Here is a 20688-nt window from a genome sequence, read left to right as displayed (position 1 = left end):
ATGGCTAAACTCTAAAATGTGTTGTTAAATTGTTTAAATCCAAAAAAAGTTGAAATATACAGCCGTCAACTAGTATGCAATATTTTAAAAACATGTTCATTGCAAAAATAATAAATATTTACTATAGATAACTGAGAAAATACACAAGGAAAAAAAATAAGGACCCATAATCTATCATCCTCTGAATCTTTTTTCTCCATTTAATTTTGAATAAACATTTATCATAGAGAAGTTCTTTGTTAATATAAAAATTTCACGTTTAGACTGATATTGCATTCTTAAAGACAATGGTATGGAAAGGAGATGAAACTTTACGCCCTAGAGTATTCTACCCAAAATGAACCAAGTTAATGTTCCTATGAGTATACATTTCCATTAATTGTGATTTATGAAAACCTATGTCTATATGCTTTTCTTCCATAATAATTTATGATTTTATTAACATTTAAACCCAATAAAAATCTTCACAGAATTTTTAAGTACCATGAAGAATACAGATGAAAAAGTAGGCATGTAAGCAGAAGTAAGAAAAATATTATAACCTGAAATAATTTAATCCCTCTTGCCTATGAATATTTTCAGTTTTTCAAAATAAATTGGGACCTGATTTTAAAACAAAGCCTGAGTAACAAGATGCTTGTAATGTCTCATGGAAATCAGAAAGACCTGATTTTGAACTCACCTTTGTTTTTTAGCATATTGTCAACTTCAAATTATAACGATTTAACCATCTGAAGAAAAAAGATACTTCTCTTTCCCTATCTGGGTATAATGGAGTGCAGAAAAAAATGAGAATATGGGTGTGAAAATCTACTAGGATACATATAAGTTTGTAAGCTCATGTTTTAAATATAATGGTTGTCAATCTGCAAATTCAAATGTGTCATTCAAATTAGTTAGCAAAACAAACCTAAACCCCTGAAGATGAACCTCTTTTTCTGCCTCTAAAAAAGGTGACCTTTCTCAGTTTAATCTCATTTGTTACTTTACAACATTAGTCTGTGGTTTTTTCCATTATACGGTATACACAAATGAAGGCATGAAGTCTATGATAAGGTCTAATAAGCTTGTGCTATATAACCAAAAAAAGTCTTTGCTGCAACTGTGGAGAAAAATGAAATGCCTAAATAAGCTGTAAAAGATAAACAGGCAAATAGAATCGAGAGAAGAGCTAAGGATGCATTTATTCACTGTGAACCAAATTACTATAAATTGAGTACATTCACTCCAAGGTAAAAAAAAAAAATTTAAATTAAAAACCCAGGAACTCAACTGACCATAAGAACTAAAAGAAAAAAGATATTATTTTTCTTCCTCCAAAATGTATTTAGTACCTTTAAGGAGTGAGGAAAATGGGAGGGGGGAAATCTAGGGAGACGAATCTTGCCAGATAGTGGAAACTTTCAACATACCCACATCTGAAAAAAATGTATAGCTTATTTCAAAAATCACAACATAAAAGGAATTGACCCCTTCATTTTGACACAAAACAATGAAAATTAACATGACCTTAAAGCTAGGGAAAATTGGCTCATTTATAGCCAGCTAGGAAAACAACTCAGAAGGGATACTAAAGCTTAAATAAATGCTTCACATTTCAGAAGGCTTCCTGAAACTAAATTAAATCATATTAACTCAAAATGGATAGGGCCATTTCCTACAGGGTCATCGTTCAAGCATTTCTCCTACAAAGTTAAGTCAAAATGAAGGAAAGTTAGAAAAAGTGTCTTCCTCATCTCAAAATAAACTGAACTGTATATTTTTCTAAAATATTTTTATCAGTTACCCAATCTTAGTCCTACATATAGTTTAATTCTTTGTCTCATACATTATCAAAGAGAAACAAGACACTTAAATGAAGTAAAATAAGGTAATAGGAAATAAAAACTATAGGAATGATCCTAGTCTTCTGTTCTCTTTTTTGTTTTTTAATTTTTATTGGGGTACAGTTGATTTACAATGTTGTGTTAGTTTCAAGTGTATATCAGTTACCCAATCTTAGTCCTACATATAGTTTAATTCTTTGTCTCATACATTATCAAAGAGAAACAAGACACTTAAATGAAGTAAAATAAGGTAATAGGAAATAAAAACTATAGGAATGATCCTAGTCTTCTGTTCTCTTTTTTGTTTTTTAATTTTTATTGGGGTACAGTTGATTTACAATGTTGTGTTAGTTTCAGGTGTACAGCAAAGTGAGTCTGTTATACATATACATATATCCACTGATTTTTAGATTATTTTCCCATATAGGCCATTACAGTGTATTGAGTAGAGTTCCCTGTGCTATACAGTAGGTCCTTATTAGTTATCTATTTTAGTGAATATATTCACTAATGTGTGTCAATCCCAATCTTCCAATTTATCCCTCCCCCTTCTTACCCCCCAGTAACCATGTTTATTTTCTACATCGGTAACTCTATTTCTGTTTTGTAGATAAGTTCATTTGTAGCCTTTTTTTTGATTCCACATGTAAGTGATATCATATGTTATTTGTCTTTCTCTGTCTGACTTACTGAAATTTTACGTAAAAATATCCAAAAAAAAGATGCCCAAGTACATACGTAAAATAATAATTCTTATAAAAGAACTTAATGGCAGTTCATCTGTGTGAGTCTGCACAGTGCTCAAAACTTGAGATATGCTTAGATTATTCTGCCAGAAATCTTTTAAGGTATCTCTTCACACACACACACACACACACACACACACACACCACACCTTCTTTATCCATTCATCTGTGGATGGACACTTAGGTTGCTTCTATACCTTGGCAATTGTAAATAATGCTGCTATGAATATTGGGGTGCATGTATCTTTTCGAATTAGTGTTATTGTTTTTTCCGGATATATACTCAGGAGTGGAATTGTCAAGTCATAGAAAGGAAATAAAAGCAAAAATAACCAAATGGGACCTAACTAAACTTAAAAGCTTTTGCACAACAATGCAAAGAAAACCATTGACAAAGCAAAAAGACAACCTATGGAATAGTAGAAAATATTTGCAAATGATATGACCAATAAGGGATCAATATCCAACATATATAAACAGCTCATACAACTCAACATCAAAAATAAAAATAAACAACCCGATTAAAAAATGAGAAGAATTGGACAGACATTTTTCCAAAGAGGAAATGCAGATAGCCAACAGGCACATGAAAAGATGCTCAACACTGCTAATCATGAGGGAAATGTAAATCAAACCACAATGAGATATCACCTCACATCTGTCAGAATGGTTATCATCAAAAAAAAAAAAAAAAACCACAAATAACAAATGTTGGCAAGGATGTAGAAAAAAAAGGAGGGAGTGTAAATTGGTGCAGCCACTGTGGAAAACAGTATGGAAGTTTCTCAAAAAAATAAAAATAGAACTACTATATGACCCAGCAATTCCATTCCAAGGTAACTCTTTGTTTAAAAAAAGATTATTTATTTATTTAGGCTGTGTCGAGTGTTAGTTGCGGCACATGGGATCTTCATTGAGGCATGCGGGCTCTTCCACTGTGGCATGCGGGCTCTTCGTTGTGGTGCGCGGGCTTCTCTCTAGTTGTGGCGTGCGGGTTTTCTCTCTCTAGTTGTGGTACATGGGCTCCAGAGCACATGGGCTCTGTAGTTTGCGGCACACGGGCTCTCTAGTTGAGCTGCGCGAGCTCAGTAGTTGTGGCACCTGGGCTTAGTTGCCCTGCGGCATGTGGGATCTTAGTTCCCTGACCAGGGATCGAACCTGCATCCTCTGCATTGTAAGGCGGATTCTTGACCACTGGACCACCATGGGAGTCCCCTCCAAGGTAACTCTTATAGTGTAAATTTAGATAGATAGATAGATGGATGGATAATAAGTAGGTAGACAGATAGATACAGATATAGGTATACAGATGACAATATCTAGTTTTAGAAGTCTCCTCAAAGGAAATAATTTGAAAAGCAAATAATTTTGTTCAGCAATGTTCACAGCAGCGTTCTCAACAGAAATGAAAGCAGGCTATGTTGGAACAGTTGCTACTGGACTTGCCATCTTGCCATAAACAACCAAAAAACGCTACAAAGTATGTGAAACAAATGTTTTCATACATTGGGAAAAGTTAGCAAAGACGGTGGTTTCAACACTTAAACATTCTCCTGAAGGTCCTAACAATAAAAAAAAATTATCAGAATATTGAATACTGTTAAGAGATCAATTTTCCCCCAAATGATCTGCAGATTAAACACAATCCCATTCAAAATTACAGGAGGTTTATCTGTATGAACTGACAAGGTGACTGCAAATTTTATTTAGAAATGCAAAGGAGGAGAAGAAGGATGAAAGGAGGAAGAGGAGGAAAAGGAAAGGAGGAGGAAGAGGAGAAGGGAGAGGAGGAGAACGAAAAATTTGAAAAAGAACAAATTTGGAGAATTTGCACCACCTGATTTCAAGCCTTACTATAAAACTACAGTAATGAAGGCAGTCTGCTATTACCTTAAGTGTAGACATATAGATTGAGGAATTTATTAGAGTCCAAAAATAAACCCACACATATATGGTTAATTGATTTTCAACAAAGGTACCAAAGTAATTAAATGGGGAAGGGATTATCTTTTCAAAAAATGGTGCTGGAACTAGTTAAACACATGGGAAAAAACTGAACCAGTACCCTTACCAAACACCATACACAAACAACTAAATGGGTCAAAAGCTGAAACTACTTTTTTAAAAAAACTTATAGAAGCAAACATCGATGAAAATCTTGGTGACCTTGGAGTAGTCAAAGACCAGTTAAGAAAATAAAAAGGCAAGCCACCAAATGGGAGAACACATCCACAAAACTTGTATACATCAAACAAAGATGTCGTATCCAAAATATGTAAGCGCTCTTACCACTCAAATATAAGAAAAAAGAAATAACCTACTGATAGACACCATATGGATAAATCTAAAATGCATTACATTAAGAGAAAAAAGACTCAATATGTTACATGCCGGCTGATTCAATCTATATGACATTACGAAAATGGTAAAATTACAGAATTAGAAAATAGATCACTGATAGCCAGGAACTGTGGGTAAGTGGAGGAGCTCATTACAAAGGGGCAGCATTAGGAAATATTGTGAGGTGATGGAACTGTTCCAAATCTTGTTTATGGCAGTGGTTACAAGATTGTATGCTTTTATCAAAACTCACAGGCAGTATATCAAGGATAGTAAATTTTACTGTATATAAATAAATAAAAAGAACTATAAGAAAACAACAAGGAGGTAGCAATACTCAGACATCAAAATGGCTAAAACTAAAAAGAGTAACAGTAGCAAACGCAGGTTAGGATGAGGAGCAACTAGGACTTTTATACATTGGTGGAATGTTCAATGGTACAACCACTTTAAAAAACAATTTAGCAGTTTCTTGTAAAATTTAAAATAGACTTATGATACAACCCAGCAATTCCATTCCTTGATATTTACCCAAGAAAAATGAAAGCGTATGTCCACACAAAGACTTGTTCACAACATTCATAGCAGAGGAAGTGGGGGGAAACTCTGAAAACAATTTTCTCCATCTGACTCAGTACTCAGTGCCTTTCTCACTCATAGCACTTCTCCGCTTCCTCTCCAAGGTTTCCAGCTCCCTAAAACTGCAGGAGCTTTTTGTTTGAGGCTCCTGCATCAGTGAGATGACCTGATCCCCAAGTCTGTGCTGATCCACCAGACCTGCAGTCACTGCATGGAGAAAAATGTAAATGGGAGGGAAGGGGAGTTGGCACTTTCCCTGATTTAGTCTCTTGCTTATCAATCATAATAAGCAATTAAGGGGTTGTTATTTTCATTTTGGCTTGCTTGTTTTAACTGGCTACTAAGACACCTAGCAGTTCAGCCGAGTTCCTGACAACATGATCATTTAAATAGGTGCAAATTATTTCTTGATGAAATGTAACTTTTTTTTTAATGTCAGCAAATAGGAATGGGATAGGAGCTCCTCAATCTGTTACTGTGTAAAACTTAAAGCTAACATAAGAGCGAAATAGTGAATATATTCCCCAAAAGATAGAGTGCAAAAAAAATGGATATTTTCTCTTACCACTTCTATTAAACTTGTACTGGAAGTCCTAGCCAGTACAATAAGGTGGAGAGCAGAAAAAGGCATATGGATTGAAAAGGAAAAACAACACTATTTTCAGATATGAGTATGTACATGGAAAATACAAACTACTAGAACCTAATGAATAATCTTAGCAATGCTGTTCTATACCTTGATTGACTACACTCACTACTGTATGCATCTGTCAAGACTCACAGAACTGTGCATAAAATGGGTGAATTTTACAATATATAAATCATACCCTAAAAAAGAAAAAACAGTAATATCTTAGGGTAAAAAGATCAATATATAAATGAATGTCTATATCTTAGCAACAAACAACTAAAAATACAATTTTAAAAATTATACCATTTACTACACAACCATATGCATAGGAAGAAACTGACCAAATGCTGAGCATGACTTCTATGATGAAGGTAATTAAAGAATATCTCAATTAAAGGAGAGATATGCCTTGTTCATAGATTGGGAAAATCAATAATTTTAAGATTTCACTTGTTCCTAAATTGATCCATAGAATTATTGCTATCCTTACCAAAATCTCAAATAGTTTTTTAGTAAAAATTTACAAGGTGAATCTAAAATTTATATGGAATAAACATTCAAGACAATAGTCAAGACAATCTTAAAGAACAAATCTGAAGGACTTATACTACAAAATTTAAAGCGTTATTATAATGACAAAATAATGAAGAATGCATAATATTGGAATAAGGATAGACAAGCAGATCAACAGAGCAGACTAGTAAATTCTGACCTAGACCTATACATTCAACTGATTTTCAATAAAGCCATCAAACCAAATCCATGAAAAGAGGTATTTCTGTTCAATATATGGTACTGGAACAACTGGTTATCTATATAGAAAAAAATGGTCCTAAAGACAACTGAAACTATAAATATTCTGGAAGAAAACATATGATAATATCTTTGCAACCTTGGAGTTTAAAAGTCTTTACAGAAGACACAAAAGGCACTGAAAGGAAAGGGGCATGGCGGAGCTTGGGTAACAGAAATGTTCTATATCTTGACCTGGATGGTGGTTACCAAAGTGTATACAATTAAAAATATATATATTTGAGGGCTTCCCTGGTGGCGCAGTGGTTGAGAGCCCGCCTGCCGATGCAGGGGACACGGGTTCGTGCCCTGGTCTGGGAGGATCCCACATGCCGCGGAGCGGCTAGGCCCGTGAGCCATGGCTGCTGAGCCTGCGCTCCGCAACAGGAGAGGCCACAACAGCGAGAGGCCCGCGTACCGCAAAAAAAAAAAAAAAAATATATATATATATATATATATATATATATATATATTTGAGCTGTTCACCTAAGGTCGGTATACATCACTTTATGTAAATTACACTTCAATAAAATAACTGTTAAAATGCAAAAATTTAAGTGTTCCTAGAAGCTTTACCTGTAATAGACAAGCTGTAAATTACCCAAATATTCATCAACACGTGAACAGAAAAACACAGTGTGGTATATCCATATAATGGAATACTACTCAACAAGAAAATAATGAACTACGGATACACACTACAATGTGGATGAATCTCAAACACTGAAAAAAAAAATATCCAAAACAAAGAAAGTGTACATATGACTCCATTTATATGACTCTAGAAAACAAAATTAATGTACAGAAAGCAGGTAGGTCAGTGGTTACCATCAACACGTGAACAGAAAAACACAGTGTGGTATATCCATATAATGGAATACTACTCAACAAGAAAATAATGAACTACGGATACACACTACAATGTGGATGAATCTCAAACACTGAAAAAAAAAATATCCAAAACAAAGAAAGTGTACATATGACTCCATTTATATGACTCTAGAAAACAAAATTAATGTACAGAAAGCAGGTCAGTGGTTACCTGGGGATGGGGGATAGGAGTAGGAAGACAGAGAGGGACTACCAAGAGGCATGAAAATCTTCAGGAGTGATTTATATGTTCATTATTTTTAATGTACTGGTGGCTTCACAAATGTACACATAAGTCACAACTCCTCAAATTGTACACTTTAAATATGTGCACTTTATTTTATGTCAATTATACCTCAGAGTTACTTAAAAATTATGGAGACAAGGATCTGAGCTCAATAAAAAAGGAAGTTCTTTCTGACAACCAGAACAGTAGAATTTTAGAGTGGAAAGAGACTTTGTGGGTATTGCTGACAACGTAGCATCTACCCTCTCTTTGAGCACTTTTAGTAATGGGTCATTCCTGTTACTAAACAGCTTAATGGTTAGAAAATAATTGATATCAAGAGTTCCTATAACTTAACTCATTGATTCTAGGGCTTGCCCCTTGGCAAATAAATCTACCCTTCCCCCAAATTCAAAATTCATTCAACAATTAGCTATTGAGAATCAACTACATACAAGGAACCAGTCTGTACACTGTGACGAATACAAAGTTATGTAAGCCAAGAGCTCTGGTTTTATGGGTTTTCCAATTTGGTATCTAAAAATAACTGTAACTTTAGCTCATAGTCTTTCTTCATCAGTGTCTCCTCTGCTGTGCTTTGTATAGTGAGAATGTTTCTGACTTGTCAATTAGACTGAAGATTGTAGGAAAGATACAAGTACAATCTAGTACATTTTCTATTTGGTATTTTAACTCTATCTATTAGGATGAATAAAATTACAAAATCATATCACCAATCCCTAAGCCAATGTGGTATACTGGAGAGAGGAATGGAATAATATTACTTCTCTGCCTCTGCAACTAACAAGCTGCATCTTTCATGAATCACTTCACTCTCCTGTAAAATGATGGAGCTGGTCTCTGTAGAGTAGTGGTTTTCAAACTTTTTAAGACCCTTTTACTCTCTTAAAAATCACTGAGGACCCCAAAGCTTTTGCTTATGTGGGTTACATCTATCAGTATGTACTATATAAAATAAAACTGAGTAATAATTAAAATAATTATTTCTTTATTCATTTAAAAGCAACAATAATGAACTCATGGGCCTTCCCTGGTGGTCCAGTGGGTAAGACTCTGTGCTCCCAATGCAAGGGGGCCCAGGTTCCTTGCTCTCTGGTCGGGGAACTAGATTCCGTATGCACGCCGCAACTAAGAGGCTGCATGCAGTGAAGATCCCGCATGCCACAACTAAGACGCGGTGCAGCCAAAATAAATAAATAAATAAATAAACAAATATTTTTCAAAATAATGAACTCATTACATGTTAACATATATTATGCATTTTCATGAAAAATAATTATATTTTCCAAAACAAAAAAAGGGAGAAGAGGGATTGTTTCACATCTTTCTTGCAAATCTCTTTAATGTCTGCCTTGATAGAAGACAGCTAGATCTTCATATCTGTTTCTGCATCCGTTCTGTTGCAATATGTTGTTTTGGTTGAAATATATGAAGAAAATCTGGCTTCGTGAAGTTATATATTTGGAAAACTGAGTATTTTAATACCATTTTAAAATAACTGTAGATATTCTTTGATACTATGCCAAAATTCTGCAAGTGGTAGACAAAAGAGTCTACCTAAAAGAAGGTAAGTTACAACATAGAATCTGATACCTTACCTATTTAATTTTTGTACTCAATTACGTTAAAACTGATTGATCTAACTTGTCTTTCAATGGATCTTTTAGCCATGCATGATTTTGTAACATCATGCATTAGTCATTTGGAAAATATTAGTTCAGTGGGATTTGCAGAACTTCCAAATGTTAACACATTTTATTACATAATATAAAAAAAATCATACACATTAATATAGTTACCAATCTCATTAGAAAAGGCTAAGTTTTGGAAAGCTATCAAGGCCATACTCAAGATTCAAGTTTTCTAAAATTCTAATACTTGAAAAGCTCAAATGTTTTCATTGGCAACAAACACTGCCAGTTGTCTTCCTTGAAATGACAGACTCACTTTGCTCATTTTCAAGAAAATTCCTGCCAAATACTCAAGTCTGAATAACCACAGTTTGTCTCAGTTGTTCTTTCAAGTAAAAATGTGTTCCAGGCAAAAATTAGCTAGTTCAGCCCGCAACTCACACAACTCACAAAGCACAAGAGCTTTTCCTAGAAATGATATTACTTCAGCATACAGAAGCGTTTTCTGTATAATTCCCATTTTGTCATACAGAAATTTTAAAATATCTGTACTCAAGGGTCAAGATTGAATAAAATCAATGCTACATTGAGGACATTGTTAAGTAAAATTGGCTTTTTGTCCTCCAAGCCAAGACTATAAAGAATACAGCTACTAGGACAATTTGGTATACTACACTGTCTTACCCATCATCAGTGCAAATGTCAACACAGTGAAAAAGGCAAAACAGTCTTCAAATTATTGTTCAAATAGTCCTCATGTTCCTCCTGATAGGATCTCAGGAATCTCAGGGGTCTGCAGACCACACTTTGAGAACCACTGACCTAATGTCCCTCCAACGCTAAAATATCTATAGTTACGTAAATAGCCAACATCTTTCATTTGTACAACTCTATAAAACATTAGTTTCCCTATTAAGAAATACATCTTGCATTTAACAAATACATCAAATTCTTACAAATCTTTTAGTCAACTGATCCTGACAACAAACTGATGAGGTTGTGAAGCAGGAACTATTTATTCCTTCCTAAAAGAACCTTGATTTTATGCAAACTTTCCCACCCTCTAACTTTTCCAGGCAGCAATGTGCTTTGGTGTGCTGCGGGGGGAGGTGGCAGTGTAAGTCATTTGTCTAACTCTACGTTTATGGCCCTATTCCACTTGCCAATGTACTGATGTAAACATATACATGTAATACAATTCTAACCAATCAGATGTAAGGGTGAAGGTATGGGACTCCTGAGAAAGTTTTCACTGCTGATTAAAAAGGGACACAAATGAACAGTTCATACTCTTCTTCTATTGGGCATTGTGGCATCTGCATGTGATCCCTGGAACTGCAGCAGCAATCTTGCAAGTATGAGGGGCAAGAATCTGAGACAGTAAGCTGATAGGCAGAGTATGGCAGAGGAGAAAGTGGAAAGAACCTGGGTCACTATTTGGCTGAATTAATTAATTTTGGAGGTACTCTACCTCCAAACTTCTTGTAATGTGAGTTAAAATTTTTCTCTGTTGTTAAGGCAGTTGAATTAGTGTTTTCTACCACTTGCAACAGAAAACCACCTGATATAAACAGGCACTACTATGCCTTTCACATACAGAAATGTTTTACTACAGCAGTTAGATTATGAGATTATGGACAGAGAAGGACTTCTCCTTTAGCAAGTCCCGGAGAGCTCAAAATACAGAATACACGAAACAATTTTTCACTAGTGTCCCACTCTTAATACCATCTTCCCCCGCCGAAGTTCCAATATCTCCTTCAGGATTCCATTAATGTCACACACACTATAAGAAATTTTGGAAGCAAATCAGCCAGTTCTCTTAACATATATGAAGAGTGTCATTTGACTGAATTATAAGATGATACAAATGCCAACAGAATTTCTTCCAGTTCTATTTTAGTACTCACTGTCATAAAACCAATTCCATTAACCTGACTAGCACTTGCTCAAAAAAGGTGCTTAAGTCTCTCTACAAGTTAAAAAGTAAAGCAAATGATTTAGTAAATTTTTTTAAGTTAAAAATTAAATTTAGCAAAAACCTGTTTCTTTTATAACATGTGCCTTTGGTTGTCTTTGGTTAGCAAATAGCAAGGGATTTAAGGTTCCCTTTTCAACAGGGTAGCAGGTACCATCACAGACTACACTTTTGGTAAAAGGCCAGCAGAAGCTTCTAAAGGAACCAAGGGCAGTTGGACCTGTACAGATTATGAAGGTAAATAAACTCAAGTATTGATGCATAAAATGAGAATCTGGTTAAAATGAAAGAAGCTAACGTATCAGAGATCGCACTAAAGATGCCTCTCCAAAACACCTCAAGAATTACTGCTATTAAAAACAATCTTTGTAATGAGGATTTAGTTAAGTGGTTGGGTGGTTCATTTATAATGTTAATTAGAGAGAATTTATTTTCAAAAATCACTTCTGTTCTATGGTTGCTATTGTCAGAAGGGGATGAGATGATGGAATGATTACATTTTAAAAAGAAAATCATTAGAGGATAGAACCAAATCTGCCAACCAACTGGCAATCAATTGAGCATCAATTCTATAGTCACTGTACGAGATAGAAAAAAAATTATTAAGACTGTCTCACAGGTACTCTTTTACACTACTGATAGGAATATAATTGGTAAAACCATTCTGGAAAGTAATTTGGCAAGAGCAGATCCCTATCATTCAGAAGCTTAAAGTTCAGCTATTCAAATGCCACCTGGAAAAGCCATAATGTGTAACAGTTTGTGATTTTGTGGAGGAATGCATTTGAAATGCACAAGCCACAAGGCTATCATAAAGGCAGTAAAGTCACTTAGCTAGTGAGGAAACACAAGGAAAAGGTAAGGCGGGAGGGTTGCAACATGGATGGGGGACCTCTCACTCCATATGTACTTCCAAGTTTGTTGCTAAAAACAGGAGATGGGGGCTGGAATAGTATCACCCCAAAGTGGGAAAAACAGATTAGCAATTAATGGGGGGAAAGTTCTGGAGTATCACTTAGGGAGGATGAAAGCAAGGGACAGCACTAGGCAAAGACACCGGCATTTAAGTGTAAAGCTCATAGGCAGCTATGGGGTAGGGGGTGGGGAGAGAGGGTAAAGGGGGTCTCCATATTCAGACGCATTCCAAAACTCTCCTGGGGGAGGGAGAATGTCGGTGAATTTGGAGTATGTTACACCCTTGCTATAGCTAGGAAGAGGTCAGTGGGGGAGGTATTCATGGAATACAGGCTCCACCTTCCGTATAGGGGAGAAATGTAGGGGGATGCATGGTTTACAAAATTAAAATTTAGGTCCTTAAGGATGAATGGCCCAGGCAATTATAGTAAAGAGCTATTAAAGGATGAACTGGTGGGTGGGCCTATCTTTAGAATCAATTCAAGTGACCAGTAACGGAAACGGTAATGGGAATTAGTCAACTTTTCAACATGACTCTATTTTTCTGTACTACCGTGAATGAAATAGGAACTGAGGAAAATTTCATGAGCATGTTCTAGAGCTAAACTGCTCAATCACTTATTAACTGTGTGACCTCTGGTAGTTTTTTAACCACCCTGTTGGCCTCAGAGTCCTTGTACATAAAATGGGAATAATATTATCTACCTAAGAGGGTATACATAGTAACCACTAAAAAAAAAAAGCTAGCTATCATATTATCTGTTGATATAGCCTTTCTAAATGTCAGGGTCTACTTCATGTACCAAAGACTTTAAAAATACTGATGACCTTTAACCCAATAATTCCCCATGAAGGAGGCAGTACTAACAAAATAATACAAAATATGGAATAAGAATTGTTTATGGCCGTATTTCTTATAATGACTAAAAAAACTTGAAATTTAAAAATATAGTCTATAAAAGTGAACACATAAATTAATTGTGGTGTGTATAAATATAAATTGTATGCAATCATTTAAAAATAATACGTTTAAACTAAGAATTTTAATAACATGGGAAAACACTTTATAAGTGAAAAAACAATAACATAAAATTGTATATATCGTAATCCCAACTTTTAAAAAATTTTAACCAATCTACTTTTTTAAGAAAATATTAGCTACATAAGAAGGAAAATCATCAAAACAATAATACAGGTTATTTCCGCGCTGTTGGTAGAACTGTGGAGAGATATTTATTTTCTTCTTTATAATTTTCTCATTTTTCAAGTTTCCAACGTTAAGCATGTATTATTTTTGTCATCAGACAAAATCAACATGTAAGTTTGTTGAATGAACAAATATACAGTTCTTGCCTTCAAAAAGTCTATAATAGGGAGAAGACATAAAATCCCATGAAACAAAATGCTTGTAAGACCAAATACATTTAGATACTAGACAAGAGGCTAACTATGACAAATGTTCAAAGAAGGGTAAAATCAGCAACTGATTTAACAGTAAGGGAAAGCTCCACAGAACTATTTATCTATGCTCACTAGCAAGGACGCTCCATGAAGGCAGGGACCCTGTCTATCTTATTCAGTTTTATCTATAGTGTCTAGCACAAAATGATTTTGTGGATAGTACATATCCATGAGGGGAGAAATAGAACATAAATATAATTCGTAAGTACTTACGAGTTGCTGAATAAATATCTGCTGAATGAATGTAAATGTTATGCTGAAACTGAGGAAAGATTTGGATCCACAGAGTTCTAAACAAGATGGAGAGCCAAAACATGTATGTAATGTAGGATGAACTGGGAGATTGGGATTGACATATATACACTAATATGTATAAAATAGATAGCTAATAAGAACCTGCTGTATAAAAAATAAATAAAATAAAATTCAAAAAAAATGTATGTAATGCTCAAGGGATTATAGGGAAGTTCACCTAGGCTAGAATGGAGGGAGTGTATTGTAAAATGTAATGAAAAATAAGGATGAATGAAGGGAAAGATCATGCTAGAGCTTGAAAATCAGGCAGAGAATTTGAGAGTTAATGCAATAAAAAATGGCAAGTCAATAACTAGTTTGTAATGACAATAATGGAATCTATTTTAAATCTTATTGAGCACTCACTATGTGCCAAGTACTATTCTAAACGCTTTACGTAACTTCTCTCATTTTATCCTCAAAACAATGTGTGACATAGGTACCACTGGCCCCCTTTCGCTAATGAGGAAATTAAAGCTCAGAGGTTACTACCTGTCCGAAGGTCACACATCCTCCACTCAGATTCCAGATCTGACTCCAGAGGGCAATCTCTTAAGGACTCTGTATAAGACCACAAAATATGCCTGAGGAGAGGTACCAGAAAGCAGGGAGATCCCATAGTATCAAAGAGGTATGTTTATTCTGTGATTTTGGACTAGAATCAGAGATATCAGTGCAAATTTATGGTTTTGTAAGAAATATAGAAGTGGATATGTGTCTATGTATATGTACATATATTCCCTAGTTTTATCTGCTGAGAAGGCCTAGAAGCAATGACACCCCAGTAACAATGAGCATGCCAAGCACCCAGATCTTGATCTCTAAATACCATTACTCAACAAAAAGAATCAGAGCTCCTTAGAAAAATGGCTCATTCCAGGGTTGGGGCAGGGAAAGTAGAAAATGAGTCTGGAATACCTTGTGGTACCAGAATGTAAGAGAATGCTCACAAAATGATGAGGCCACGCTGAAAGGACACAGGAGCCAATTGGAAGGGGCTTCTATTGACCAAATCTGGGGTAATTTCAGCAAAAAAAAGGAAAAATAGCATAATTCATTATAGTTCATAGAATAAAACAAGTATCCATAAGTCCAAACTATTATAAATAAATCACTGAATAAATAAATAGAAACAAACAGCAAAGAAGGTAAAGTTCTTTGTTACATTAGAATTCAACAAATAAATGCAGAAAATGTTGATAACTGAAGATCACCATTTGAAAAATGTCACAGCAGTAATTATTCAGGTCAGAATCCTCAACAGATGCTAAAACGGCGGGCGAAACTATGATGAGAAACAAGAAATGTACATTGTCTTGCAATTTTGCCCCATATAGTCTTAGAAAATCTGGTCGCTTTGTAATTACAAAGGGAGGAATAGTGACTTTACAGTGGATAAACCTGGCAGACACAACCTTGACCAACTTATCAATTTTAACTCAAGGTAGAGTCTCAAATGTTGCATATGCATACATCAAAAGCCAAGTAAAAACACAGGAAAAAAGGTACACACTCTTACACAGTCACAGGACACATACATATACAAATATACACACAAGACTAAGTTATATAGATAGCTGAATGAATAGAATTGGATATGATGGGTGGGTAAATTGGTAAAACAAAAGAAGTGAATTGAACATCTTAAGCAAAGTAGGCTACCACATACACATACTCTGTCTTATCACAATAGACACGTTCCTGAAAAGTTCAGTATATTTAAAATTATTATGGAAACTAATTACAAATATAATAAGGCAAATCTTTCTTCAAAATAATCACCTACCACAAATTACACTTGTTCTATAAATCTAACCTTTTATATATGTAATTATATAAAATCATACAATCTGCAACAAGCAATTGCTTCTAGATTACTTTTAAATTATCTCTCTATAAATAGACATACATATAGAGATCAAACTCTGATCTTTTAATTCTAATCCCAGAGCTGTTTCCATTACAACATGATGCTTCTCCTAACATCAGCAGGAAGAGATGTAATCCCTATTATATTTTCCATTTCACCTCCTGTGTCTCCCCCTACTCAAAAAAAAAGTAGCAGAAATCCAAATACTCTGAACAGCAAATACATCCCTATAGACCACATACAAAGGAGGCAGTATAGGACAGTCATTAAGGGTAAAGAATTTGGAGTCAAATTTCCTGGATTCAAATATCCAGCTCTACAACTTGCTAACTATGTTATTTTTGGCACATTACTTAACCTCTGTGATCTGTAGCTCCTTCATCGGTAAAGTGGGAATAACAATAGTATATACTTCATAGGTCTGTTGTGAAGATTAAATATGATAATGTACATTTCCATATTATCACAGTGCCTGGCACACAATAAACACGCAAAATTGTTAAGTTATGATAACGATGTCAACAAATTCTCCCTGTGGAGCAGTATACTTCAGATGAAAAACTGTTCCATGGGCACAAACCACACTGCTACCCTTAACAAGTTGTTGCTTTTAGTCACAAGGGAGATAGTACATTTAAAGAAACTTATCCACTCCACTGCGTGCGCGCGCATGCACACACACACACACACACACACACGAAGTTACTAATAATTGTATAGTAGTACTAGAATTTGACACACCATATTCATAAATCTAAGTGTATATCCTACTAACAGAGTCAGCACAGGTACCTTTACATAAAAATACGTATTTCCATCACTAGAACTGACCTTTCCAACTAAATTTGCCTTCTTCCTTTATTGCTAACCTTTCGGAATAAGAGTTACTTTATTCCACCTAAAAAACTCTCCACCTAAAAAATTTTCCACATATTTGTGATATCCCAATTTGGCATGACTTCAGAGATAAAGAAATCACTTAACTATGAAAAATTAAAGCAATTTAAGTAGCAATGCTCTTCCTGGTATAAAAGTCCCAATACTAGACTACTTCAGTCAACAAGCAGCCCCACTACCACCCAGTTTACTCTGGAGAAGGTCACCAATATCCCCAGCACTAGTATGGAGAGCAGATACCATTCATATCTTTGAGATGATTAAAACATTAATCTAACTAGGATATTAATGTGTGAAGCAGAAAAAAACAAACCCTAGTTTTATTAGAGGCACATTATACTAATGATAGGGAAATGGGGTCTAAAATGTTCTTTAAAAATTATGTAGGAGAAAAATAAATAAATAATTATATAGGAGAAAAAAGGAAAAAAAAACTGCCTGGTGTCTTCTGTAACTTCTTTATGAACACTCAATTGTTAAAGAGTCCAAGAAAACAAGCTTGCTCCCAAATTTTGTCAATCATAAAAAGAAATTTCATTTTTAACATAACATGATTTAATATAATCTGACACAGAGTACAGCTATACATACCTGTATGATTGGTATCTGATGCACATTTATTAATAGCAACGTCAAAAGAAAAAAATGAGAAATTTTTAATCAAACATCCACAAAATCTTTGCCCCTGGGCCAAATGCCACAAGTAGTAAACACCAAGACGATGTTTTTAAAAGGAACTATTTTCAACAACACAATTGTAGTTTTATCCAAGGGCCGGCAGCCCTACTGAGTGGCTAAACCTTAGCCCATTAAGCAGCTCTGCATCATAAGAGCAATTTTAAATTACCTATCTACTTTGATGTAGGAATAATTATGGCAAGTGTAATTAAAAATATTTGATATGCATGGTTTTTCAGCAGAATTGCCATTATTATTATGCTGTGCTTAGAGTAATATGAAAGTTAGTTTTCTCATACCTTGAGTACACACTTTCTGGAGGATGGGAGGAGGGCAAATGTAACCTGAGGCATGCTGAGTGTATACAACAGCTAGACAGCTAACTTACAAGTGGACCCACGTAAGCTATATAACACAGCAGTTGCATATAAAGAATTGATAGTCACTCAACCATGTGAAGGCCTAAGCCATGATCTCATATTAAAGTGTTTTTAAAACCACCCATTATGTTCACTCAAATATAACTTTTAAATAATTTGTCACACACTTAATTTTCTATTTAGAGGTTAAGTGAAATTAAGGATGATGGGTTTCAGTCTGGAGAACATTTTCCCTGACAAAGCCATTCATTCCTTTAGATCTGCCTCTCATCCCCAGAAGGATAATGGGTGGGACTACCTAGATACCCTTCTAAGAGATATATTAGGATTTTAATTCTACATTCCTAAAACTGAGTGGAAGTTTTTGCTCTGTCATTTCACATGTACTTCTCTCCTCCACTCTCCTTTAAACCAGAACACTAATTCTTTTCCTTTAAATAGGTGATGGGCAAATTCTCAATTTGTTTCAGGTGCCTTAGTAAGCTAAAAAAAGTAAACAACAAAAACCGAGAACTTAAAAAAAAAAAAAAGATGCAGAAGAACCGAAGCCTGAAGCCATCCGTCTTTACCTCATTCTTCTTGGTATGTTACCTGAGCATTTGCAACAAGGATGTCAAGAGGGAAGCAGTCTCTACAGAGGCTTTACTGACCAGAGGTGAGGGCAGGTCCATGCTCCTTAAGGAAAAGGCAAAAGGGAAGAACTTCACGGGCGCGCTTAACACTTTGGCGGAAGGTGGATTTTAGAAAGGCCAAAATAGTCAACTATCGACAAAGTTTAAAGAGTGCGTGGATTGGGCACAACTAGTGAAAAGGTTAGCGGGCATGTAGGGAAACACTCGAGGGCGGAGGGTGCGGAGGAAAAGTTTTAAATATCCATCAGAGCTTAGTTATCTATTAACATGCATCCTCCTCCCCAGGCTCTGCTCTTGCCCCCAGAGCAGCTAGCTGCAGGGAAAGCAAGCAGCCCTATTTTTAAACACTTAAACCTCTCCCTTGGACTTCAGAAGGCTTGAGTTACTAACGTTGTAAATAATGTTTCTTCCTAAACAAGTGAAGGCACACCTGAATTCCCTAGCCGAGGCCCAGGAGAAAGGAAGGTAAAGGGACAAAAAGTGATTTCAGCGTGAGAGCGAGGTGATGGGATGGGGGTCGGGGGTAGAAGGAAGGACTTACCGCAGCCTCTGCGGGCTGCCCCCAAAGACTCAGGGCCAGTAAGAACAAGCCGGCAGCCAGGCTGACTCCACGCAGTTTCATTCTTCTCCGGCTCCCGCAGCTCCTTCAGCACCCGCACGAAATCCCTGGCTGGCTCTGACCAACTGACATAATCTTGAGGGTTTATAGGGAGAGAGCTAGAGCCGGAGAGAGACAGCGAGGGTGTCCCAACTGTGCCGGTCGTCTTGGGTGAGGAGAAAGTAGGTTTTTAAGAGTGGAAGGGGAAAGAAAAAAAAAAAAAAAAAAAAAAAGCAGCAGCTATTCTTCCCTCCCCGCTCCCCTCCCCAAAGCCGGTCTCTCGGGAGCACTTTTCCCTTCTGTCCAGACTTGCAAACTTTTTTCCTCGCGCAAGTCCCACAGATCTACTTTCCTCCCTCTCTTCCCCCGCACCGCCCCCTCCCCACCAGCCCTGGGGAATTTGAGGATCACTCCGCCACAGTTTTAGACCGCACCAGCAACCTGCGAGGGAGTGACGCTCAGTTATTTGGAGGAGGGAAACGTCCAGACCGGTTGACTGCGCACCCTGACTCCCCCCGGGAAGCTTTTCTATTCGTTCACTTGCACCTTCCGTTGATACTCCTTTTCCCTGCCCAGTCCCACTCTCATTGGTGTGAGCACCAAAGCCAATTACAAATAGACCTGAGCTGGGACTATTTTTTGTAGCGGAGGGATCTAAGAGAACGGTTCCTTTTATTGTTAATGATTAGAAACAAATTTTGGTGCCTGCTTCCAGGGCTGCTGGGGTTGTTTGCCTTCCACCTGCTCACAGGAGGGAGTTTCTACATATACATGCAGCAGAAAATGTGCAAATATTAGAAACATATAATTATATTTATATAATTAAATATATGCTTACAGCTGAAGAATTAAGGAAATGAACGTACGTATACGTGTGTGAAGACTTTATGCGTATTATATTCATATAAGATTTGGGAGCGTTCAGTAGATATGAGTAATTATTATGTGGTTGGATGTTATAGTAATGCAGTCATATCTTTTTCTTTAGCTACACTGAATGCCATAATTAATATTTACCTCATACTAACATAAAAGGTATTGACTCTCATTGCAGATGTTTCTCGGAGAGATTTAGGGTAGGGAATTAATTAAATAACTTTAGTGCAATTTTCCTTAACACCAACACGGACACTTAATAGGAAATATTTGTATGGAGTTAACGGCAGTTGAATTGATGTCTCCCAAATAAAGTAGACTTGAACGTTACTTTGGTAATTCTGACATACAGATTTTTTTAAGCACCATCAGGCCCAGAAAATATTTTATGTGGACTCCTTGGAGGATCTTTCAGGGATTTCTTGACGAATTCTTCAGAACAGTTGT

General features: G+C 35.9%; 1 protein-coding gene across 2 annotated transcripts in view; it reads right to left on the bottom strand.

The window, feature by feature from the left end:
- COL4A5 (collagen type IV alpha 5 chain) overlaps positions 1 to 19521 on the bottom strand; it is a 257406-nt gene extending 237885 nt beyond the window's left edge. For both annotated transcript variants that reach the window (XM_024128226.2, XM_024128225.2), the window contains exon 1: positions 19309 to 19521. In XM_024128226.2, the coding sequence (XP_023983994.1) occupies positions 19309 to 19389 (81 nt within the window). In that variant the 5' untranslated portion in view covers positions 19390 to 19521. The remainder of the gene's footprint in view (positions 1 to 19308) is intronic.
- Positions 19522 to 20688: the final 1167 nt, after the last annotated feature.

Source organism: Physeter macrocephalus, chromosome 21 (assembly GCF_002837175.3).
Source record: "Physeter macrocephalus isolate SW-GA chromosome 21, ASM283717v5, whole genome shotgun sequence".
Taxonomy (NCBI): Eukaryota; Metazoa; Chordata; class Mammalia; order Artiodactyla; family Physeteridae; genus Physeter; species Physeter macrocephalus.
The sequence above is the reverse complement of the archived record's forward strand: the minus strand, read 5'-3'. Positions and strand labels throughout refer to the sequence as shown.